The sequence below is a fragment of the Grammomys surdaster genome, unplaced genomic scaffold (genome assembly GCF_004785775.1).
Source record: "Grammomys surdaster isolate TR1022 unplaced genomic scaffold, NIH_TR_1.0 233, whole genome shotgun sequence".
Taxonomy (NCBI): domain Eukaryota; kingdom Metazoa; phylum Chordata; class Mammalia; order Rodentia; family Muridae; genus Grammomys; species Grammomys surdaster.
This window is the reverse complement of record NW_021604678.1, coordinates 101,585-128,046: the sequence shown is the minus strand read 5'-3', so window position 1 is coordinate 128,046 and position 26,462 is coordinate 101,585. Positions and strand designations below refer to the sequence as shown.

Sequence of the window (26,462 nt, the reverse complement as noted above, 5' to 3'; positions counted from 1 at the left end):
CCAGGGGTTTGACATTTAAAAGAGATGAGGAAACCAGGGAAAACTGAGTTTGGAGGAAGCTTTGCCTGATCCAACTGCAGTCTTAAGTAGGACGTGCCAGCTTGGGCGTAGTGAGGATGGAGATCTAGACCTAATGCCTGAGGCAGGATTCCCTTACTAAAGGGCTGGCCAGGAGCGGAAATGAGATAATGGAGGAGGCATCAGAAATCTGAGAGTCCCAAAACCCAACCCTTGGATTCCTCAAGATGTCTGGAGAGTGGAGACAGGAATTCATCCAATAAACACAGAATCAGGGAGGTGAGGGCCACCAAATGCAAGTGGGACAGCCTTAGTTATTTGTTTCTAGTTTTTAAATGAAGGATGGATTTCTTTTCTTTCCCGGAGAGTTCAGTTCAAGTTGGATTTCGCTAGTTTCCTCTATCCCACCAAAGCGTCTCCATCTTTACCCTCCTTTTTGCACCTTTGCAAATCCAGGGGGAGGATGGACAAGGCCTAGGCACCATCTTAAGGCCATGCAGGCATGGACACATACAGGAGCTCCTTTCCGGAGAAGCTGGACCGCCAAGCACTCCTTTCGCGAGCTACCCCATAAGAATGTAGGCACCGGTAGGGACCCTGGCTCCACTAGGATCATTGGCAGACAAGGCCTTTTCGGCGCGCCCGAGCCCAGTCATGGCGAAGCCAGGGCCCCGGAGGCGGGCCGAGGGGGCGGGCGGAGGCGGGAGCCGGCGGCCGACCCCGGGAAGAAAAGAACATGGCTCCTGCGGCAGAGGGCGGCGGCGCTCCAGGGCGCGCTGGGCGCTTGTGAGCGCCATGGTAAACTCCAGCCGCGTGCAGCCGCAGCCGCCCGGGGACGCGGGGCGCTCGCCTGCGCCTCGAGCGTCCGGGCCCGGGCGCCCGGTGGCGGGAGGCGCCGGCATGGCAGTCTCTGGCGGCCCGCGGGAGCAGCGGGGCCTGGAGATCGAGATGGAGCGCATCCGGCTGGCGGCCGCTCGGGACCCTCCGGCCGGAGCCTCGGCCTCGCCTTCTCCTCCGCTCTCGTCTTGCTCCAGGCAGGCGTGGAGCCGCGACAACCCGGGCTTTGAGGCCGAGGAGGATGACGACGACGACGAGGTGGAAGGAGAAGAAGGAGGGATGGTGGTGGAGATGGACGTGGAGTGGCGCCCGGGCAGCCGGAGGTCGGCCTCCTCCTCCGCCGTAAGCTCGGCGGGCGCCCGCGGCCGGGGACTAGGGAGTTACCGCGGCGCTGCTCACCCAAGCGGGAGTCGGCGCGGGCTAGAGGACCAGGGCGCGCCGTGTCCCAGCCCCGCAGGCGGCGGAGACCCGCTGCATCGCCACCTCCCGCTGGACGGCCAGACTCCCCGAGTGGCCTGGGCAGACAGGCTGGTGCGCGGGCTGCGAGGTAAGATCGGGACTCTTGGCGTCCGGTGCACGCTTGACTACGGGCTCGAACCCCTGTCCTCCGAGGGTGGCTGTCTGCTGCGGCTCCTCTGCGTTCCCGCCTCCTTCCCGAGCACCTTCCCTACCTCTGTTATTGGGCGTGATTTCCGGTACCCAGAGCTGAATTTCACCACGTCCTAGGTGAGAATCCCTTGGGCGCCTCCCTCCCTCCTTAAGATGCCAGCACATTTTGGGAAATAAAAGCAAGCCGTTTTCTGGAATACCTGGGGCTTGTGGAGGACGAAAAGTGAATATTCTAGTACAACTGATAGTTGGCACTTTATGTTTGCTAAATGTCACAAATGAGGAACAAGTTTATTCCAGCGTCCAAGCTTTTCATTTGGCGGTGATGCACCAGGTCCCTTCAGCCTTTGTAGGAGGGAGGTACAGTGTTACCCAAGTTTTGAAAGGGATGCCATTAAACAGGACATTGTCTGTAGGCTTGGTTGAGAGAGGAGTTGTTGACAGAATACGGCAATGTCTGTAGAAACACATTTGTGACCATTTCTAATCCTAGACATTTCCTAAACGGTTGCAAACAAAATATTATATCCCCACCCCCATGCCTGTGTGAGTGTTTAAAGACTGGTCCCCACCCCCATGCCTGTGTGAGTGTTTAAAGACTGGTCCCCACCCCCATGCCTGTGTGAGTGTTTAAAGACTGGAAGCAATGTCCTTTGCCATTCCAACAAGATGATTGCTTTTCCAGATACCAGATGGTTAATGTGTCAGCGTTCTGTGCACACAGCTCTCCTCAAGGCAGGAAAGGACACGGATTTTCCAATAGCAAGTTGATCTCATGTTCTCAAAGTTTTGCAGCCGGAGGTGAAAAGAGTTTCACTAACTCTCACCCACCTAGTTATCTTAATCTCCAACTTTAAGAGTTCCATCCCAGGATTTGTTCTTTCCCCCCTTTCCCTCTGTCTACAATCACCAGACCTGCAACAGAAACTAACCAGATGTTGAACTAGTGTGAGTTAGACAGGTCAGGCTTACATCCGAATCCTGGTTCTGCTGCTGTCTGACCTTGAACATGTTATTGAAGTGCTCTGATCCTTTAGATTTTGGTTTTGAGGCTTTTGGTTTTTATTTTGTTTAGAAAAGAAATAGCTAGTGCATAGCTCTTGATGTGTTGAAAGAATTAAGTGAGAGGACATCTAAATTGATCAGCAAATCTTTGCTGAGTTGTGCTTCTTCAGTGTCACAAATAATAGAAATGATGAAAGAATATTTTGATACTGCTTTTACATGTGCATCCTAGTTAATGTGATTCAGGGCATTGTGAAAAGCAAAACATTCTTTTGAAGTAACTGTAATCAATAGAATAAGAAAGCACTAAAAAAAAAATAAAACAGTTATTTTAAACTTTGTAAGAGGTGCTTCTAAAAACATTCACTGAAGTGACATACAAGTTTCTTATAAGCTAATAGATATGGAAAGTCACATGATCAGCTCAAGCATGTGGTTACATAGTTAACTTTGAACTCAATAATGGGAGACAATAAAAATGTATAATTTTATGTTGGGATGGATATATATACATATATATATATGCATACATATACATACACACACACACACAATACACACACACACACACACACATATATATATATATATATATATACATATATATATATATATACGCTTATTTCTTTTAAAGAAGAGTTTCAGTAAATTCACAATAGGACAGACTTTACCAGTGGGAGCTCTATAGAGGTTCTGGAAGAGTAAGGTACAGGAGAGGTATGGAAGTTGTAATTCTCTTCCCAGGGTCTTGACCTCTGCATCACTGCATATGTTAACTCAGTAATATCTAATAAAGTTTTGTATGTAATAATGATAATAATGTGATGGTATACCTGACACAGATGTATTTCACAAGGAAGCAGACTTGGGAAGTTATTAATTATAGAAAATTTTAAACATTTAATTTCTGTTACAAAAAATGTAGTTGGCATTCTTGTGGCTTATTAAATAAGTATTAAATGTTTATCACATGCTATGAAGATAGCATACTGCTAGCAACTCTAAAGCAGAATAAGCTGTGGTTGCATATCACTATTTTCCAAAGGACAGAGCCCAGAAATGTAAAATCACTAATAATGAATGACATGTGAATTTTTTTCCTGGCTTGTGGGATAACAGTCATGGAAAACCCTGTGTGTAGCCTGTGAATCATCCCCAAGGATCAGAACAGAAAGTGCCTTTTGCGATTTCCACAGGTAGTGGGGACTGTTAAGGCAGATAACTGAAATCTTGAGTGGTCAGCTGTTTCTCCTGTCACTCATTCAGACTCTCTGAGCCTCAGCTTCTCAATTACAAAATGAAAGCCTTGGATGTAGTCTCTGATGCCCTTTCTACCCTTGGGGTAGCAGACAGTCAGCAAATGATATTCCCTGTTCTATGGACAGTGGGTAGACTTATCCTCTCAGCAGTGAGTAATCAGGGTTGAAGAACAACTTCTGGGATACACTGTATCTTCCTGGGGAATTAAAATGTATCTATGCATATTAAGAAGCAATTGAAGTCTTCTCAGCTGCAGCAGAGCATGCTGAATAACCTGGACCCAGGAACTTGGTGTCTAGGATGGTTTCCAGAGGTAAATATCCAGGTAGGCAGGTATGTGTGAATTGGTGCTGAAAGCCTGGGCCAGAAGAAGCAAAGGGCAGCTGAAGGATTTATTTGATGACAGTGCCCTAGAAGTAACACTCATCACTTCAACTCCTGCTGCATTGGCAAATTGTTAATACACATAACAAATATGATGTAAGTACACATAACAAATGATACAGTGTAGCCACATGTTCACAGTTAGCAATCTCTGTCACATATTGCTAGGGCTCAAATGAATGAGAGGGCTACTTTTCTTTCTCCTAAAATATTCAGAGCTTGGTACTGTCATGTACTGTTTGATAAATGACTGTCATTACTTTATCTCATATATAACTTGCATTTCTCCTGCCTTTCCTTTTGATGTCTACAGAGGAGTGTATTCAGTTATTAGAAAGGTTATTGAGGATGATAAATGTCTGAATGCGGCTATACCAAACAGTACCACACCAAAGTGCTACTCCTGATCCTCAGTTCTTACTTGTAGCTCATGATCATCTGTGTGCAGGGACTGATTAATTTGGCCTGTTTTGAATCTTTGGATCCATTTTTACTCCATCACCAGTATAGCATTATCCTAAATGTGAGGTTTTCAAGAGGACACAGAGGAACCTTTGCCCCTTAAGGGATATGTAGAGGTATCTGAATGTATGAATGGGCTTTTGTAACCCCAGGAGATAGTAGAGTTACACCTGCCAAATACCAGATAGAAGGGAAGAATTGTACTAGTATCTTGGAGTACCTAGGGCAACCTCGTCCTCCGCTGGAGCGTGTCATCTCACCCGTCGTGTCAGCAGTGTAGAGGTTGAGAAACCTAACCCTAATTTCTTAGGTGACGATGAATTTCTCTCTGTGCTTGGCACTCTGGAAGCCCTTTTATGGATATAGTTTGTTTAATTCTTAGGGTGCCCCCTATATCAGAAGCTATCTTCACCACCATCTTCCTGATGAGGGAAGCGAGGCTTTTAATAGCTTAAATGACTTCTCCATGGCCACAACTATTAAATAATAGAACTAGGATTTAAGTACAGGCCTCGGAGTCCAGGCTATTTTTGCTCTGACAGATAGCTGCAGTGCTCACACCTAACTTCAGTCAGATGTTTTAACTTTATAAATTTTTTTTTTTCAGGACACTTAGGATCAGCCATATCAATCACCCTGTGTGTCCAAATTCCTGATTTATCTAAAGTGAGAGCACCTACTTTCTTTTTCAAAATTTTTCCAAAGTATGTGCAACATCAAATTTAGCATTTTGGCCACAGTTACATGAATGCAGATACATTTATAACAGTGTGGTTCTACTTAACTATCTTTTTCAAACCTTTTTGTCATCCATATAAACCCAAGTGAAATCAGGATTTGGGCTGCTGTATCTGGCTCATTTCACATAGTATATTTTCAAGGCTCCTCCCTGTAACACAGTGCACCTTGACTTTGTTCTTACAGATGACTGGCCCATTGTCTATATATATTAATTTTGCTTATCCATTTCTTAGTTGATGGATATGATTTTTTATTTAAGTATAATATTTTTATTATGTGAGAATTTCTTACACGCATACAATGTGTTTTGATCATATTCACAGACACACACACAGACACACACACACACACACACACACACATATTTTGGTCATTTGAGACAAGGACTCACGGCACAAGTGGCCTGGGACTGTCCATGCCCTGCTTCATCCCTCCAGGATGTAGGTACTAGAATTACAGCTGTAATAATACCATGCTCAGCTCCCTGGAACTTTTTTGAGATCTTTGGAGCTTTTCCAAAATAATTACTTGTCAGTTTGTGAAGGAAGCCCCTTAATATAGAAAGTCCTCCAGAGACAAGTCCTAGGCTCGGCCTTGTGGGTAGCCAGGGTCATCATTCAGACTGATACTTACAGCCAGTGTCCTGAGTGTGGAGTCTGATCTCACCGTGGGATCTGTGGCCCTCATTCTTCAGAATCTACTCTCCACTCTTCCTTACTGTCTACCCCTCAAGGATACTGTGTGGAACAGTGCTCAGAGATATAGCTACGCTGACAGGCAGGCTGCCCTCCCAGGTGACTTGCCTAGGGTGATCCTTTCTAGTGTTTTCTCGTCCCTGTATGTCAGTTGTCACTCCAGATGGAATCTCCCTAAGGACCAGAGCCATGTTTCAGCCAGAATGATAGAGGGGTACAGCACACCTTCACTCAGAGGTGTCACTGTGGCCCATAATCTTGTGGGTGGTGTACATGTATTTTTGTCAGTGGTGGCCACGGAGGATAGGCATAATTCTCCAAAACTGGATGGTACCTAAGGGCAGCCAGAGTCTTCCCCCTCAGTACTGCCACTGAAGGCACTGGCCTGATTCAGCTCAGTCTGTCTGATAGAGGCCAAGGGATTCCCAGCATTCAATTATGACCTGGGCAGGAAACAAGACTTCGAGGTCACAGTAATATTAACAAGGATATCTGAGGGCCAATCTTGGCCTTCAGCCCCAGCTGAGGAGCAGAAGGACCCCCACACCTGATAGGAAGAGGGGCTCCTTCTTTCTTCCTTCCTTCCTTTCTTCCTTCCTCCCTTCTTTCCTCCCTCTCCTTCCTTCCTTCCTTCCTTCCTTCCTTCCTTCCTTCCTTCCTTCCTTCCTCTCTTCCTTCCTTCCTTTCCTCCTTCCCTCCCTCTTTCTCTCTGTCTCTTTCTCTCTCTCTCTTCCTTCCTTCCTTCCTTCCTTCCTTCCTTCCTTCCTTCCTTCCTTCCTTCCTTCCTTCCTTTCTTTCTTTCTTTCTTTCTTTCTTTCTTTCTTTCTTTCTTTTCTCCCCTTCACATTTGGCTACTGGAACTTTCCCTTGGGCTAGGGAGATAGCAAAGTTCTATGTTTGGTCCCCAGAACCCATATTTAAAGAGTTGAGTGTATGATGACCTGTGTTTGCAGCCCAATCACCAAGACAGTGCTGGTTGTCTAACTCATTTGGCAAGTCCCAGGCCAGTAAGAGCGACTCTCTGAAAACCAAGGTGGATAGTAACGGCACAGTCTCCCGAGGCTGTCCTCTTGCCTCTGTTTGTGTCTGTGCTCCCGCATAGCGACATAGAGAATGTCCCTGTGGTTTTAATACACACTTCCTTCCTTAACCTCTTTCTTTTTCTTTTCTCACATCATCCTGCCTTTGCCCTCTAGGCTGTGTTAGTTGTAAAGAAGTTGCTCTAGTAACACAATTCATGCAGTCAATAAGCTTGTTGGGCATAGCCTCTGTGATAAGTTCTGAGAATGCCCAGATGGGTAATAAATACAGGTCTCACATTTCAAGAGGCTCTCATTCTGAGTCTAGCAGGTGAAACAGCTGTAGATAAGTGATTATGGTTTGTGTCTTGGGTGTGGCAGGAACTCAGGGAAGAGGTAAGCTATCTCTACCTGAAGAGGGCAGTAAAGGTCTCCATAGGGGTTCAGAGTGAGCTACATTTTGAAGAGGGAGGGGATTCTGGCAAAGAACAAGGAGTGGCAACAAGGCTAAGCAGACCCTAAGTGTTGCATTAGGGAGCTGGCACACTTTCCTGCAGGTATTTGGAGTAATAGAGACTCCAGACAAGGCTGGTGTGATCATATGCCAGACGGAGGAATGTAGCGGATTCAGTAAGTTGGGGTCAAGAGGGAGGGAGCTGATATAGGGAAAGGGTGACCAAAATTGCAAGTCAGCATACAGGCTGTGATGCTGTGGGCCTAGATCAAAGACAGAAATTATTAGAATTACAGAACCAGGCTTGGTGTGGTGATGTATGCCTGTATTCTCAGCACTTAAGAGGCAGAGGCAGGAGAATCATTTCAAGTTCAAGGTCAGACTGAGCTACACAGTAAGATCCTCTCTCAAAACCTAAAACGCAATAATTACAGATCCAACTCCATGTGAAGAAGGATAAGAGTAGGGCCAACTTTGAGACAGACATTAAATTGTTTGCTCAAATAGGAAGAAGTTTCTAGAGAAAGAAAAAGAAGAACCTTCACCTGGGTCATATGAATCTGAGCACATGCAATGTGCACCTTAAGTCACTCCTGCTTGTCATCTCATGAACACCGGAAGTAGTCTACAACAGGACCGTGATACCGAAGGGGTCTCTGTCTCCTAAGACACATCTCTGCATATACCCAGTGGGGAAAAATATTAAAGATTGTGAATATTTAATTTTTAGGAGGTAGGTAGAGTAATTTAGAAAAAATGAATATGTAATAGTTTATAGAAATACAAATAGGGGTGTTACTTTCTAATCTCCTCTTAGGGGCTTGAATTAAATTGCCACAATTCATTTGCAAATTTGGCTTAGGAAAAATTTGTCATTGTTTTCATCTGCTTTTATTTAAAGGTCTGAGAATACCTTTTGTATGAAATTATATCTATTTTTTAGTGTGTGGCTGTCTGTAAACCACTGGAAAGAATAAAATCACTGACCATACATCAGGAAAGATGCTTAAGAGATTAGCAGTCTCCACATGTCCACTGTAGGCTGGCCTCCAGAAGAACTCTACCCAAAGATAATGTCAGGTTGTACCTGAGGCTACTTACTGAGCCTGATCTTCAGCTGCTGCTGTTATCCTGAGTTGTAATTTTTCATGTCATCTAAATTTATAAAAATTCTTTAATATGACAGAGTTTCAATGAGTAAACATTTCACATGCTGCATTTCTGCCGAGTGAGTAATTCCCTGACAAATCCAGACTTTGGCAGTGACAGGCTGACCGTAAACTGTGTTCAGCTTTCAGAGTATGAAACCCGTGATGTGTAACACAAGTGTCCTTGAATTTAGATGCTGATTTTTTTTTAAAACAAAGAAAGTGGGATATCTAAATTTCATAGAGCGGGGCTCTGGTGTCGTGGTAAGGCCCCAGAAAGAATATCGCTATTACCAATAGGCTCATTTCCTCAATGGGAAAGACCTTACGCTGTTCCGGTTTTCTCTCTGTGGCTTGTTCATGGCTCAAGTGTGGTCTGCGTTAGGTTAATAAAGAGGGTAAATGAACACCAGAGGTAACATGTGGAGCCAGATTCCTGTCTGTTAATAACGAACTTACTCTAAGACTGAGGAAAGACTGAGAAGCTGATGTTTTGCAGAAGATATTAAGGCCATCACAGGAAGCCAGCAATGAGGCTTGACCACACCATTCCCTAACCGGGGTTTGGACAGCCGCCTTGTTGCCTGCTGGCTGAATCTCTCCAGCAAGCTCTCTGAGGGTTATGTCATCATCTTTACTTCACCAACCCAACCCTTTCCATCTGGTAAAATGTAAAACATGGCGTCTGATCGTAGTTTTTCCCAAAAATAAAAACAGAGGGGCTGCATGGGCTGTTGCTGTTAATTTTAAAGCATATTAATCGGTGCTTTGAAAAGCCTGTTAAGCTTAAACAGGATAAGCGTAGTCAGTTGCCACGGTGTTTCTTATAGGACAGACACAAGTGCAGAGCAGCCTTTCTGCCGCTGTGCTAGAAGCTCCATAGATGTTTCCACATTGGAATGATGCAACAACTCGGGTTTGCATTGTGGTGAGCTCAGAGGTGGTTGCTCAGTAGTCACACAACCTTCTTAGCTAGGCTTAGTGGGAGGTGCCAGGTATATCCTTTACCAAGCAGGAATATGTGAGGTGCACAGTTGCTAAATCTTTTAAATTGCCTGTCTTTCCCATCCTCCTAAGCATTTAAAGATATTTGCTAGTGGTCCTGGAAGTTACAAAAAATGATGGTGTATGGCATATAGTCAATAAAAAGTGTTCCTGCTAAATCACTTCTGAGTCACATACATATTCTTATGTGCCCATATTACACTCAAGAAGGCGTTTATTATTAATACCGTTTTCCTTTTGCTACCTGTGACATTTTATAAGAGAGATGACCTTGTTTTTTGTTTTTTGTTATGTTCAAGGTCTCTGGGGAACAAGACTCATGGAAGAGAGCACCGCTAACCGAGAGAAATACCTGAAAAGCGTGTTAAGGGAGCTGGTCACTTACCTCTTTTTTCTCATAGTCTTGTGCATCTGTGAGTACGCTGTCTGCCCCTCTTGTGGAAATGTCATAGTCATGGGTGAAGAGACATTTGTTTAATTCTCAAAAATTATCGTTATGTATGATGTGTACACAGAAGCAGCCATGGAGGTGTAGATATGGAGGTCAAAGGACAACCTTTGGGAATCTCTTCTTTACAAGAGTTTCGGGAATCAGACTCAGGTTGCCAGGAGTGATAAGTGATATGTGCCTTTTTTATTGAGCCACCTTGCTACACATTTCTTATATAAACAGAGATGGGATAACCTACAGTATTGGTAGGAGAAGGGAGGGAGGGAGCTGGCCTTATGTAACATTACCTAAAATGTCCACCTACTGGGAGTGTGGATACTGTGAGCAGCAATGTGTGCTCATCCCTCCTGATGCTCAGTTGATACGATGTGTCTTCCAGTGACCTACGGCATGATGAGCTCTAACGTGTACTACTACACTCGGACACTGTCACAGCTTTTCATAGACACCCCAGTGTCTGAAACAGAGAAAACCAACTTTAAAACTCTTTCTTCCATGGAGGACTTCTGGAAGGTATTTATGAATGACTAGAAGTATGTCCTTGTCTCTGAGAATTATTGATTTGGTATCATAAGTTCAACCCGTAAGTATCTTCAGGAGTTGTGAGTTATATTAAGTTATTTAGAGTTCCTGTTCCTTTCAGTATTCATGGAGAACACTGCAAGTTCTTTACGGAAACTGAATGTTTTACACCCTTTATTTAATTCCTATAATGATCTTATCTAGTGCATACTAATACAGTGTGTGGGCCCCTGTTTGTAAACAAGGCAAGTGAGATTCAGGGTGTGCGTGGTCACATGGCTAGAGAAGAAAAGACCTGGTTTTTGTTTTGTTTTGTTTTTTTGTTTGTTTTTTGCTTTTTGTATGACAACTGCTTCTTCATAGCCTATTGTTCTCTCAAGTCATCTATGAGTCTGTAAACGATGACTGAGAACTGTCCTGTGACACAAGTCCCAAGTAGAAGTTTGGATGTCACACACTGCTTTACTTTTTGTGATTTGTGTCTTTGTTGGCAGTGGCGTAATCCTCCCCACCCTCCTCAGATCTACGAACTACCTAATAAGACCTGGACACATTATTTCAAAGGTCTGCTACTGTAAAATTCAGCCCATTCTCTTTTCCAGTTCTAAGCTTCAACTTGCAGACATTGAGCAGTGAGTAACACTGAGGCCATGCTGAGCCAGTGCTAAGTGGTAGGTTGGTTTTAGTTACTTTTAATAAAGCACTGTAAATCCTCAAGAGTCATAGTAGTAAAATATCACACCTTACCTATCAAATGATGTGGTACTCAGAATCGGGGAAGGCTGTAGAAGAAATGGAAAAGGAAGTTATTGCTTCTCCCCAGAGAAATAATGTACAGTATTCTTACTAAAACCCGGAGAGCAGAGGCCTTGATTCCAAACAGAGAATGCTGAGCCACTGCAGCTTTTGATATGTGACACATACGAGCCACAGTTGCTCCATCTTGACCTTTCCCTAGATCTGTGGGGCAGGTTCCTGTGGGTACCCTGGTAATACATGGAGAAATGGTTACATCTGTTCTCCCTAGATGAAGAGCCTTTTGTACAAACATAAAGCTTCTCACATGTGCCATTCCATGTTAATAAATTCTAAGTGGCAAAGAGGAGGGGTGGGGTTGAAGGACTCCACATGTAGCAAAATTATCCAGGTAGAAAAAAGATTCAGTACAAGAGGCAATTAATTGGCAGTCTTAGCTTTCTACTCTGGAGCTCTGTTTATGTGCGATGCTGTGTTTCTAAGGGAAAGCAAAGTTAATGATCTTTCTATATTTATAACACACACTCATCTCAGTTGATAGTCCCAGCACAGAAATCAGACTACATTGATACTGTGTCAGGTGCTGACCACACAAAGGATGAATTTTCCAAATATAGGAACCCAGCTTAGGGAATCCTACACAAGGCCTTGCCCTGGCAAATAACAGCCAGATACAAACCCAAGTCTTTCTGACAACATGGCCTGCCTTAGTACTTCTGCATGCTCATGTGATCCACGTAGAAGTCAGCCAGCCTGAGTATGGAACCTATTCAAAACCTTTCGTTGCAGTTCACGGAAGGCTCCTTTCTGGATGGGCTGTACTGGAAGGCACAGACCAGCAACTACACTCAAGCTGACAATCGAAGCTTTATTTTCTATGAGAACCTGCTGCTAGGAGTACCGCGTCTACGCCAACTCCGAGTCAGAAACGGATCCTGCTCCATCCCTCAGGACCTGAGAGATGAAATTAAAGAGTGCTATGATGTCTACTCTGTCAGCAGTGAGGACAGGGCTCCATTTGGACTGCGGAACGGAACTGCGTGCGTATCTATGATGTATGCCCAATGTATGGCGTTCACTTTTCATCCATCCGTTCTCAGACAGCTGAGTAGCAGGCTCTGTGATGTATGTCCAGTGCATATCTGTGACATATGTGTGTGTATGCCCAGTGTGAGGAGATCATTTTTCATTTATTCATTCTCAGACAATTTTACCAAAATGGTGCCCCCAGCATGCCTGGGTCAAGTTGACCTTTGCTCCTTGTTTTTTCTGAACTTCTTGTTTCTGTTGCCTATTTCAAAATGACTGACTTGTTCACCATATAGCCCAAGAAAAAGCTTCTCGAGATATTAAGATGCTTCAGTATTATTTTTATAGGACAAATAAGATTGTCCTATAAATTGTTTTAGTAGTTGTTACAAATATTTTTGTTTAGGGTATAATTGTTTAAATTGCAGATTTAGGGGTGCTGAAGAGATGGTTCAGTGGTTAAGAGCACTCACTGTTCTCACAGAGGATACAGGTTTGAGTCCCAGTACCCCATTGGGTGTCTCACAACCACCTATAACTCCAGTGCCAGGGGATGATCTGATGCCCTCTTTTGGCCCCTGTGGTACCTGTATGCATGTGACACACATGAACACATGCACACATGCACACCCTGTTCATAAATACATCTCATTTCTCCTTACAGAACACCTCTAAGTCAGGTGTCATCTCCTGTCATCAGAAACAAGGGAGACAGTGAGTGACTGAGTGGATAGTCTCTCTTGGCTACAGTTTTTATTGCAGCTTTTGAGGAATGTAAACATTGCATCATCTCCAGACAGGGCATGGTGGGGTACATGGTGGCATAGGCTCTGTGAACAGGTCTAGTGTAGGCTCTAGACTCAAGCTTAACCACATAGAGCAATAAATCAAATTTACTAATCCTCAGGGGCCTTGTTACCAAACTGCGGCCAATAACTGAGGATTCGCTAAGAAAATAACTGTGGAGTAGCATTCCAAGCACACCACTTGGACATAGACTTTATCCCAGCACCAGTCATCTTCCTGGTTCTGACCAGCTTTTCACGAGTTTGATCTGTGGTTTTTATTTTTAATTAGGTGGATCTACACAAGTGAGAAGGAGCTGAATGGAAGCAGTCACTGGGGCATCATTGCATCTTACAGTGGAGCAGGTTACTACCTGGATCTGTCTAGAACCAGGGAGGAAACAGCTGCCCAGCTTGCTGGCCTCAGGAAGAACTTCTGGCTGGACCGGGGCACACGGGCAGCTTTCATTGACTTCTCAGTGTATAATGCAAACATTAACCTGTTCTGTGTGATCAGGTGTGTATTACCAGCTTGCCGCCCTCCTATCTTTGGGTAGTTATCTGCACATCTATTTCTAGAGGTGGACTAGGAAAACACATCTTGAAGGTGACGGAAGGAGGGACTAAGAATCAAGGCTGAGACCAGGCTGCAGGCCTGGGGAGGAGAGTATTTGGAGGAGGGATGTAAGAACCTGCCGTATCAGGACTTGGAAAGAACCTTAACTCTGGTCAAGCTTATCCCGTTCCTAGACCCTACCAGGTGAAAGGAATGTAGGACGTTTTTGTTCTTGGTTTGCTTGTTGTTAACTATTCAGCCACTCTAAGGGTGTTTGTCCTCTATCACCAAGTTCTCTTGTACCAAACCTTGGCTCCTCACTCTGAGTGTTCCCACTTCCATGGGTGAGACTTGTAAAAGGTGCATCAGGTTTGCCCCATAGACTGTGACATTGCTGCCAGGACCACTGTTGGAAACTGTGGGCAAAGCTTCTGCCGGTGTATCTCAAGCATTCAGCACACTGCTCTTGGATATATGGACACCATGAACTATTTTAGCTTGTTTGGTTATGCCAGAAAACTAAACAAAAAGCACTGGAAAAGCCTACACTCAGCAGTGAAAAACAAATGAAATAAACCATGTATATTTATATAGTAAACAGTTAGTGCTGTTTAAAATAAAAGAGCTGAACAAGGTAAGAGTTAGTCGGTGTTCACCCTAGATACCACAACAGCAGCACCCCAGACCACTCACACTGGGACTCTGCACATACATTCCTACAGGCAGTAAGGACACATTCTCATAACATTAGTGTTTTGTAATAATTTTCACATTAAATACAGCTCTGATTTAACAGGCAATTAGATTTTGCCTATATTTGTACTTAGCAACTTTTGCTGAACATACCACCTTAAAATCAAATAGATCTTATTAGAAATGAGTGAGAATTTATTGTAACTACCATTAGGGTTTCTATTCCTGCACAAAACGTCGTGACCAAGAAGCAAGTTGGGGAGGAAAGGGTTTATTCAGCTTACACTTCCACACTGCTGTTCATCACCAAAGGAAGTCAGGACTGGAACTCAAGCAAGTCAGGAAGCAGGAGCTGATGCAGAGGCCATGGAGGGATGTTACTTACTGGCTTGCTTCCTCCTGCCTTGCTCAGCTTGCTTTCTTAGAGAACCCAGGATTACCAGCCCAGGGATGGTACCACCCACAGTGGACCCTCCCACACTTGCTCACTAATTGAGAAAATGCCTTACAACTGGATCTCATGGAGGCATTTCCTCAAGGGAGGCTCCTTTCTCTGTGATAATTCCAGCTAGTGTTAAGTTGACACACAAAACCAGCCAGTACAGCAGGCAACTCTGGCAGTCTAGAAAATATTTAATTGCAGAATGTCTCCAGTATTTTTAAATTTTTTTCCCACATTCAAAGACGGCACTGTCAGGGCAATTGCTCTACTTCTTTCTAAGGTCCCAGGAGTAGATAACAAGTGCAGAGGTTCAGCGGGACAGAGATGCTCTGACATACAGGGGCCACTTGCCTACCTCTTGTTTCACAAAGGCTGGAATGGGTTCAATGCTTTTAGTATCATTCTGGCTGCCACTGGTGCTTGCCATGAGATAGCAAACTGGTGAAGAGAAATTCCCATCTTTCAGAGTCCTGACTTTGACTTTGACTCTGTCATTGCTGGATCCAGTATGTGTTTTAGAAGCTTGGGTTCTGGGTTTGACCACTGTCCTCTAATGAAGAACACTGTGATACCAGACACATGACTGATGGCTTTTGAAACTACAGAGTTAATGACTCTCGTTTTAGTTATGTGGAAGATAGTTTTCATTATTGAAACACTGAACTTTCTCAGTGTGACAACTGCACAGTGGAATTTGGCAAGAAAAGCCCCCAGTTCAGTTAGGAATGCAGTAAAAAACAGTGTTAACTTGTGAATGTAAACCACAGACAGTCCTGTTCTGGACAGCAGGTGAGTATGGAGTGTCTGAGATAACTGAAGAGATAATTAGATGTTACTTAGTTACTGAATGAATGAGCTGGTCTGGGGATAGGGTTAGTTACTTTTCACTTTTCACATAGACCCTACATGTTTCTCTGTGGCTTACTGTATCTCTCTAGTTCTTCCCTTGTCTAGCAGAATGGCTGCATTTAATGGAGATCCTACAAAGACTGGTTTGTTGATGAGCCATTTGTTAAATATACATACAGACATACAAACACATATACAGAGACATACATGAACACACAGATACAATACAGGCACATAGAAACACACACACATACATACACAGGCACACACAGACACAAACACACACATACATACACACAGAGACAGATGCACACACAACACAGAATACAGACACACAAGTATAGACAGACACAACAACACACATACATACTCAAACACACACAGACACGCAGAAGCACACATAATACATACACACACATACACACATAGACACATACAGACACATATATACAGAGAGAGAGAGAGAGAGAGAGAGAGAGAGAGAGAGAGAGAGAGAAAGAGAGAGAGAGAGAGAGAGAGAGGTCCCCACGCACACTTAGTTTAAGCAGTTTGAAGACCAGGAGAGTGAAAGGAAGGGACCTGCAGGATTGGAGGCCTTAGAACTCTGGCTTCTAAGCACATGCTCCTGTGAACATGAAACTGGTGCTGAGGATCAAAATGACCTCTTCTCCAGCTTGTAGTAACCTCAGGCAGTGGTTTTCACCTCATAGTACAGGGACTGAACAGATGTACTTCTTTTCTGGATTCTATCTTACATTGTTAATTTAATTTTTTTTTTTTTTGCAATGCAGGTTATTGGTTGAGTTCCCAGCAACGGGTGGCGTGGTGCCCTCTTGGCAGTTTCAGCCTGTAAAACTGATCCACTACGTCACAGCCTTTGATTTCTTCCTGGCAGCCTGTGAGATTATCTTTTGTTTCTTTATCCTTTACTATGTGGTGGAAGAGATATTGGAAATTCGGATTCACAGACTGAACTATTTCAGGAGTTTCTGGAATTGTCTGGATGTTGTGATTGTTGTGGTAGGTTGGAGAAAAATATCAACTTCTCCGATTTCTCCCTCCTTTCCTTTCTGTATTCTAAGAACTTGTTAATTTGTAATCTTCAATCTCAGTGTTGAAGATCTTGATATTTCTAGTAGAAAACCTAAAATTTTTCTTTCATACTAACTTTGGTGTCACACTTTTTTTCTCCTCTCATTTTGTATGGAAACCTACCTGTTTATAGTGGGGATATTTTTATTGAGCTCTGACTTAGTCACACAAATAAATAATTAAAATTAACTTAAGTACTTTATTTTTGTTATTTACTTACTCTATTTTCATCTTTGTTTTTGTAACAAGACAGTCATTAAGTAGCAAAAATACCCAAATTTCTATGTTTAGTATGGCATATAAGATTTGTAGGATGAAATGTGAGGGGTTTTTATTTTTTAATAATACTTTTCTACGAGTGAAAATTACTTTATACTTTAAGTGTCAAATTATGACAAGAATAAACAGCCTGCAAATTTTTGTATGATACAGAAAACCTCCTATAGTTTGGAACTCCTATATCACAAAGTACAGAGGGAACAAAACTTAAACCCTATCTATTAGTCACATGCGTTGCTTCTTTTCAGAGTCCTTGGTGTAAAAATGAGATTTATAAGATTTTCCTTTTTCAGGAGCATATAGACTTCTGTCTTCTTGCATCTTTAGGTTCATGACTGTGTGCCTACTTGCCATGTGTTTAAGCATTCTTTTTACATAGCTGTGCCCCACGCATTGCTCATCCATGTGTACCACTGCCTCCTCCTTCCTGGCAGCTCTCTGGAGTCTTGAGAGTACTGCACTCACTAATGAGCTTTCTCTCTCCTCTGAGTGTCTTCTTTGGCAGTAGTCTTTTCCTGTCAGATTCAAAAATTACTTGGTGTTTGTGAAACATTTATCAAATCTTTATCAGGTATTACAGAACATGTTATTTATGTGTAAAAGAACAAAAACTTAAGACGTGGGGAGGAATCATGAGAACATAAACTGCATGGAAGTAATGATAGGAATAATATTATAACATATAATAACTATAATATAATATGTAATATAGTAATTATAATATAATAATAGGAACTGTATTAGCAGCAGTGATAGGAATAATAGTAAAATGGCTTCAACTGTAGAGCCCAGTGTGTGCTTGGCACGTTTCCAACTACTTCTCATAGGAGAACGAGTGTTAATTCCTTACACTGCCTCTCATTGGCTTTGCCCCTGCCTAACTGAGGCATGTGCATGTGCACTTCAGAAACTACTTCCACTTGACATAAGAGTACCCTCAGAATGTGTTCAATCTCCAACCCTGCAGATGCTGCTGCCTCCCACCCTTCCTGTGTTCTTGTAACATCACACAGTTCATACAACTCAAGGTAACTACTTGAGCCGTTTAGTACTAAAGTGTTGATACCAAGCAATGTTACAAAGACAATCAGTGCTAAGGCAAGCAAGAGAGACAAGTGTAGCGATTATTTTTCAGAATGTTTCTGTAGTCAGAGATGGCAGAGAATATACCACATACATTAAAAATATTCTAGGAAACAATATTTGGAACTCCAAGGTACATACATAATTTTATATACATATACATATGTCAAAAAGTAAATGCTATATAGCAATTAATTACAGATGTTCCTTCACCAAATAATGTCCATGTTACTGAAACTAGTCAGCATTGAACATTTTTAATCTTGAATGGAGATCAGTGATGAGGTTAACTATGTACTCTAATTTATTGAATGGATTCATCAATTGTGGTGTATATGTAGGTATAACAGGTATAGCTATAAAAACAATGATCTGCATAGAATTAAAAACATACAAATTATTAGAAATCTAGTTTTTAACATTTGTGTATATTTCTATTTACTATGTAAATTGTAAACATGAGTACTTCATGTTACAAAAATATTTTTAAAGTCTATGAAGCAAAGTGTATGTAGTATTATAATGCAATGGTTCATGTTCATATTTCATATCAAACCTATTTGCTTATTGTTCAAACATTGCTTTTCTAAACACACACACACACACACACACACAGAGAGAGAGAGAGAGAGAGAGAGAGAGAGAGAGAGAGAGATGCAGACACACACACATACACACATAAAGACATACATAGACACACACACACACACACACAAAGGCACACACTAAGACACACACACACACACACACACACACACACACACACACACACACCCTTACATTGTTAGGTTTTCTCCTCATACACCAGTGAACTGCATCCACTTTGGAGATCCTGGGCTACTACTTGCTGGTATAGAGTCCAGGGTGGTTTTTTGGCCCAATAGCCACAGCATTTTGCAAGCATCCCTTTGAAGACTTGTTTCCTGTGACTGTTAACTTTAGATTAACCTTAGTGTTGCCAGGACTCAATCAAGATCATCCCATGTCTCCTTTGAAGCTTTTGCTGCCTAAGGAGAAGGAAGACCTTCTCTCTTGCTCCACCTGCTCCCCTAGGTTAGCAAACCTCTGAAAGAATGGGAAAGAGGGCTTTTGTTTTATTAAGCTGAAATTTAAGTTTGCCTAGAGCCCAGCATCTCAAAATCCCTTTGCAATTGCTCCCTGTATTTTCCTGTGTTTTTCTCTAGCAAATACACTGACACATCCTGGCTTGTGTCATTGACTCACCATTTGTCCTAGCCAGATTTAAAAAAGATACTTTAGAAGTCTAAATTTAAATAATGTTTATGGCTTAGCTTTCCTGGTGAAAATAAATCATTTATTCAACAAAGCTACCCTAACAGGCACCTGACAGTGCTTTAGGCCTTAGAGACACAGGGACACAGAGCACAGCCCAACCCTCTGCCCTCCTAAAGGTCATATTCTGGTTTGGGAAGGAAGGTCTATTGTAGATAGAAATGAGAATAACAAAGAAAAATGCGGAGATCGTTTCCTTCTCATTCCCTATTTTGGAAGAAGACAAAGAAAGTTGACCTTTATAGTGGTTTTTGTTTGTTGGTGGTGTTTTGGGTTTTTTGTTTGTATTTAAAATGTCTTGACTGGATGATAAATTTACTGGGATTTGGATAAAAGATTATTGTTGGATTTGCTGACTCACCCCTTTCAACTGAGTCTCAGTACAAGGTAATTTAAAGTATCCAAGAGCCAAAAGAGAATTTGAGCTCCAGCAGGAGGGTGTTCAGTGCTCACCAGGAAGCCTTCCTGCATGGAAAAACAAGAGTCTGTCTCTTCATCTATCATTGGCAGCTGGACAGAAGTCTTTCCCTTCTGAATTTGAGCTTGGTTTTGTGTAATCTCCGCTGTATAATCTGTGTATGTGCCTGCACACCTGTACTTGGTTGATTTCTGTTCTTAAGGAAATGCAGGCTGTACATTTTGCACATTTGTACAAATTTACCCATTTTGAGCTGATGGCTGTTGTTTGTTGCTGTTGGCTGAGTAATATAGTCAGTCCTCTAATCAATCCACCAGTAGAAAAAAATTAGACATTTTAAGGTAGATTGTCTATTTCTAAAGTGATGTGATAAATATAACTCTTTTGTCTTCCAGTTGTCCATAGTAGCTATGGTGATTAACATTTACCGAATGTCAAATGCAGAGGGGTTGCTACAGTTTCTCGAAGATCAAAATTCTTTCCCCAACTTTGAGCATGTGGCATACTGGCAAATACAGTTCAACAATATAGCTGCTGTCATGGTATTTTTGGTCTGGATTAAGGTAACTTATGACACATTCTTAATATATATATGCATATATTTATTATTATTATTAATGTAAGTCACACACGTTGTTGAAAGACATAAATTTGCCTTTTTTGGTTGATTGAAATGGCCAGATAAGTTTGCTGCATAGTTTACAGTCATGTAGATGGGGGCTTCTGTGAACTTTCCTTTTACTATGTAAGAAACGATTTGCCTTCCGGGATACTCTAGAGGTCAGCATTTCATGGGATGTGGGTTAGTGTGTTTGGGAAATGAACTCAGAACAAAATCAGGCTACAAAAGAGAGATGCTGTAGCAGGAAGCACTTAAGAAAATGACCGCGTCTTCCTGGGAAGCCAGAGGAAGCCCTGCCCCCCACCAGGGTGGCTTCAGAAGCTCATCTGAGTGGTTTCTTTTCCACTCCCTCCCTGCATAGATCCTGAGGCATCTCAGGACATTGATCCCGAATTCTGGAGATATAGAAAAGCTTAGTCATTTTGATGCAGCTCCAAACTCAGGTTCTGTGGTTGTGCTGTGCAAACATAGCCCCTGTTTCTGTGTACAGTGTACATTTAAATGAAGTTTAACATAGCTAAAAACTTTCTCCAACCCAACAGTCACAGTCTGTGTGTTGCTAATGGTGACTGTATCAGGACCACCACAGCAAGCTCTCAAAGGCAGCTTTTGGAGAAGGCCCTGACCCAAAGGCTTATGTGTGTTCCTGAATTGTTGACACCGAATGTCCCGCCCCCTCCCCCCGAGTGTTGACCCACATTACCACATTACGTTCTTCACATTCTCATTCATTTATTGCTTGTTCAAGAGAGTTCATCACCAACACTAAACTTTATCATAAAATTAGTAGGAGTTGGAGTTGCTCAGTGACAGAGGCCTTGCCTAGTACCTATAAGGCACTGGGTTCTGTCCCAGCACTGAAGAATAAATGAGTGAATTTAAAATAGGAGTTTCATTAATAAGTAATATTGATCATAACAATATAGAAATTAAACAGCTTATAAAAGACCACTAAGTGAGATTTTAGAGAGTTCTCTCTTAATGTGTAGCATGAGTTATTATCATTTATTTATTGCTTTGCCTCCAAAAACATGACCATTGGATTCTTCCAGACAGGAACTGTGCCTGATACTATGTCCTCTGCTCACAGCCTTCTATCTTGGTCTGCATACATTGACCTGCCACCTAAGCTGTCAGCTATAGTCTTAGCTGCTGCATTTAGGTCCTTGTCCACGTGCTCAGTGGGCTTCACAGGCAGGCTCAGCTGTCTCCCAGTCTGGCTGGTATGTGGGGATAAAAATACCAGGATTAAAGTCACTGGAGATTCAAGAAAGTTTCCCATAGTTACCCCTTCAGAGTGGTACTCAGTACATGAAAATGATGCACAAAAAGTATTTTCTGATTTTACTTTTTGCTAGTGTTCTCCCTCATCCTCATTTTAGTTTAATCCTCTTGGGGACATTATTACTTACTTATCAGTCACATGTAAATGTGTTTTTATCATATTATAACTTTGATGTAAGATGTGAAAACAATGGGGCAGAAGCTTTGCTTAGCTCACCATTGAGGAGGGTACCTAGTAAGAGGTAGGAACACAACAATGTACCTAGCATGATCTATGTACTCAACAAATACTTTTGAATAGCAAGGTAGGCATTCCCAGACTTGAAAGAGGCAAGAAGTAAAAGTAAATCATTACTCTCTTACTTGTTTTCACTGTGATAAATGTAAGTTACACAGATCCACTTTCACTGGTTCACATGCACGCTTCAGAATTGTGACACACAGCACAGTGTAGTATTTGTCACTGCTGTGCCCTGTCAAACATTTTTTTGTAATCCCAATGGGAAATGCTGCATTCTGACCCATTAACTTTCCATTTTATTTCCTGTCCTGGTGAATTTGACTCTTCAGGGTGGCTCAAACAAATGGAGTCCTACACTGTTGGAAGCTTTGCATCTGGTATATTTCACTTAGCTTTCAAAGTCCTTGCCATAGCATGTAGCCAATCCCACTCCCTCTTATGGTAGAAGAATTCCATTGTATATGTGGACCACATTGTGTCATTCACTCATCTACTGAACTTGTACCCATTTTGCAGCTCTTCAAATTCATCAACTTTAATAGGACCATGAGCCAGCTCTCCACAACCATGTCTAGATGTGCCAAGGACCTCTTTGGCTTCACCATCATGTTCTTCATCATCTTCTTGGCATATGCTCAGTTGGCATACCTTGTCTTTGGCACTCAGGTCGATGACTTCAGTACTTTCCAAGAATGTATGTAAGTATCTATGAGATGAAGAAGACAAGAGTTTTCTACACATGTGTGAAATTGTCCAATAATAAATTTTTAAAAGTTGTCTTAAAAATAGGTTTAATCTGAGATGCCACTGCATTCTTTACAGCAAGATATTCTTCTTGTCACTATTTGACTGACAAATGTTAAGAATGCAGATTAAGTTACCTCATCTGCAAACATTTTTCTACAAAAGAAAACAAGCTGTTTTGAGATGTTGGTTCTTAGGGAAGCAGCATTTAAGCAGTGGGATAGAGTGGAAGAACTGTGGGAAGAACACTAGTCCAAAGGTCAAGATGTTTGCCACATCCAGCTTGGATGTGTTTTAAATGGCCAGTTGCGGGAGGGGTACACATGAGCAGGATGCTCAGCCCTGGGTGTTACCCCCAGGCTCTGTCCTCTCTACTCCTAACCCTCGCCTCTGACATAAGGAAGCAATTTGCCTGCATTTTCATTCCTGTTTTATATTGCTGCCTGTATCTTAGGTCTCCACTTCTAGGAGATATAACATATTTCTAACATTGTGGAAGAAACTAAAACTAGTTCACAAATCATCATTTTCCCCCCCAGTGTTCCCAAATATACCAAAAACAAAACCAAATTACCATATCCTGAATTACAGTTCTATGCCATTCATAAAGAAGTGACCAAGTGTTTGGGGAAAGAGAAGATCATAACAGCAGGAGTTAATGCGGCTTTACGGCAGGGAACCCAGTTACTCTTGCTAATTGATGAAAGCAAGGGAGGGAAGTGATGTCACTGTCAACATCTAGCAGGAAGGGAAATGATGTCACTGCCAATATCCAGTCACTATGACCTCACATTAAGTGACTGAAAATACTGGATCTTTGAACCCTATTTTGGTCATCTTTCAAGTTATCATTGTTATTATTTAAAGACGTCTAGCTTCAGACCAAGTGTGACTATTATTAAGCTTCTGAGTTGCTAGATTTTACCCAAATCATGTCTTCTTGATATACAAATCATCTAATAATCAGATTTAATGTTAAGTAGAAATGGTATTATGATATGAAACTGTGTTATTATTCTAGAAGGCATCATCAATTGACACTACAAGTAATAAGGCTTTCCCAAAGAGTTCAGTGGTTTTAACTCTTGGGTGGCTCTCTTAGACTTCCCAAACGATGCCAGCATATCAATCATCTTTAGTAAGTGCAAGTCCACCGGACACTGTTTGCTTTTAGATTGTGTTGTTTTCTTTTCCTAGTTTCACCCAGTTCCGCATCATTTTGGGTGATATCAACTTTGCAGAGATCGAGGAAGCTAACCGAGTTTTGGGGCCACTTTATTTTACTACATTTGTGTTCTTTATGTTCTTCATTCTTTTGGTATGTATATATATATATATATATATTTACAGTGAGATGATTTAAACTTTATGCTCATAAGTCACCTTCTCTCTTCTCTCATGCTTGATCACCCATCACTTCAAATAAAGCTATGAAAAACAGAAAAAAATGTTAATTCTAGAAAACATTTTTCATTGATTTACAGGTTTAAGATAATTTATTTTTCCCATAGTCTTTTCATTTATCTAGATATATGTATCTAATGACTGTAAAAATAATTATAAAATGTACAAATTTATCAAGTAACCAAAATGGTGGCTTGCTTCAGGGGTAGGCAGTGCTGCCTCCCTTTGCAGCAGCGTGTCACTTTTGCCTTCTTAGTGTCTTGCTATGACTTCGAATTTCTCTCTTCTTTGATAAGATAGGAACTAACAAAGCAACTTAGAAATAGGAACTCAAGAGTTGTGGTTGGGCCAATTATCACCTGTCAAGATTAAGATACTATTTCAACTTTTTCATAGTCCTCAGGCCTATGTACTACCTACAAAAACACCTGCATGTATTAAACTTAAAGGTAAATCTAACAGTCATTAGGAATTGCTCCCTAAAATACCTTTGAGTCTCTTGATTTGGGACAACTGTTACCATTAGCTTTAAGTTAAGTAAGATTTGTTCTAGTTGTTCTTTTTGTCACATTTCTTCCTTCTACTTGTCCACTGAGAATATGTGCAGTGAAGCGAGCTTAACTTGGGAGAAGGCATATTTCATCTGAATGCTATTATCCTTTCATATCTTTCTTTCTGGAAGTTTGAACAATTATATTTCAGTAACTCAGTGTCACATCTACAAGGTCTCTCCAGGTATTCCTGTTTCAGCAAATGGTGTTCACAAAGTATTTGGTAGCCACTGCTGGGACGAGAGGGCAGAGTGACTCTGCGTGTCCATGCATTCACATCCTGCTTCTTTGCCAGTACAGTGGCTGGGTGTTAACTTATATCATTAACTGACCTCTTGTTATAGACTAAGGGAAAGGAAGGATTGCCAAGGCTTTCATGCTCTCTGATGTGATTAGAACTGTGGGTTTGGTGGCACCTGGCTCTCTGCCAAGTGCATACTTTAGCCGACCCTTCAGATGACCTCCATCACCAGTGAGAACACACGGTAATGGTTTGAAAAGCCCTAACAGGACAGGATCTCTGTGCTGCACTAGCTGATGCCATCTAGCGCCAAGGTTGTGTAGAAGAGTCCTGTTGTTAAGTCAGACATGAGAACAGATGAGCATTTTCAGTTCTTGTCTTTAAGACTGCCTTTAAAAAGCCTTTATCTGCCACTGTCTATATCTACTTTTTGGGTATCTCATAGAATCCACTTTTTAATTCATGTGTAGTGGAGCACACACCTGAGGTGTATGTTTAATAAAGCATACATCTGAGGGTTTATTTGTAGTGGAGCACACACCTGAGGGTTTATATACAGTATATGTTCTGTTTTAATTTCTGATATTCAATCTTACACAATAGTCTTCCTTAATTGATAGAGGTTTAGAGTTCGCCACTAAAATAAAAGTCTTAATTTTCATTCATGAGTCACTGGATAAATATTACCGGAGCAACTATATTCTTATACAGATATCTCACATAATATATAGTGTAGATTATAGTGTTTAAGCATTTGGTTATGTGTTACACAGCAGAGGGAGCCGTGGAATGAGGGAAAAGGCTTGGACTTTCTCTGGTTTCACGGACTTGTGGGGAAAGCAGGCGTAGTTGAATATATCTGTTAGCTAACCACTGTTACCAGACGTAGACAGACAGCACATGGAAAGTTGGTCTGATTTACTAGCTGCAGATCTCTGAGAAGGTACTGCAGACTGTTGGAAATATCCATTACCACTGGAGAAGGGAATGTCAGGAAGAGTAACTAGACATTTGTAAACAACCGCAGCTGTAATGATGAGCAACTAGAACCTATCATGTATTATGACCTGACTGAGCACAGCATTGATTGTTCCATTAACCTGCATGTGCAGTGTTACCTTTCCCGTTTTATAAATACAAAGCGAGGGGTTATAGCGATGACTTCCTGCGTAAAGTGCTTGCTGTTCAAGCCTGAGGGCTCAAGTGTGCATTCTCAGCCTCCACGTAAATGTGGCTCAGTCAAGAGAACCAGCCTATAATCCCAGAGCTTAGGAGGTGAAGGCAGGATCCCTTGAACATTTGGCTAGCTAAACTAGCTGAATGAGGGAGCTCTGAGTTCAAGTGAAAGACCCTTATTGATACATAAGGTGGATGAAGAAATAAATGGGGATGGTATGATTGCCACACATGCCTGCAGGGGAGAACTCGACACATATATACCTGCAGGGATGAACTCCACACATATATACCTGCAGGGGAGAACTCCACAC

At 42.0% G+C, this 26,462-nt stretch overlaps 1 protein-coding gene and 1 non-coding gene across 2 annotated transcripts in view; one reads left to right on the top strand and one right to left on the bottom strand.

Moving 5' to 3' along the window:
• Positions 1-729: 729 nt before the first annotated feature.
• Pkd2 (polycystin 2, transient receptor potential cation channel) overlaps positions 730-26,462 on the top strand; it is a 38,188-nt gene continuing 12,455 nt past the window's right edge. Inside the window, exons 1-9 of the mRNA XM_028773660.1 lie at positions 730-1,402; positions 9,937-10,050; positions 10,468-10,601; positions 12,156-12,406; positions 13,473-13,697; positions 16,512-16,740; positions 20,281-20,448; positions 22,549-22,730; positions 23,974-24,094. Of these exons, the coding sequence (XP_028629493.1) occupies positions 814-1,402; positions 9,937-10,050; positions 10,468-10,601; positions 12,156-12,406; positions 13,473-13,697; positions 16,512-16,740; positions 20,281-20,448; positions 22,549-22,730; positions 23,974-24,094 (2,013 nt within the window). The 5' untranslated portion in view covers positions 730-813. The remainder of the gene's footprint in view (positions 1,403-9,936; positions 10,051-10,467; positions 10,602-12,155; positions 12,407-13,472; positions 13,698-16,511; positions 16,741-20,280; positions 20,449-22,548; positions 22,731-23,973; positions 24,095-26,462) is intronic.
• On the bottom strand, positions 6,448-6,576 carry LOC114626370. Its single transcript, XR_003712224.1, has one exon.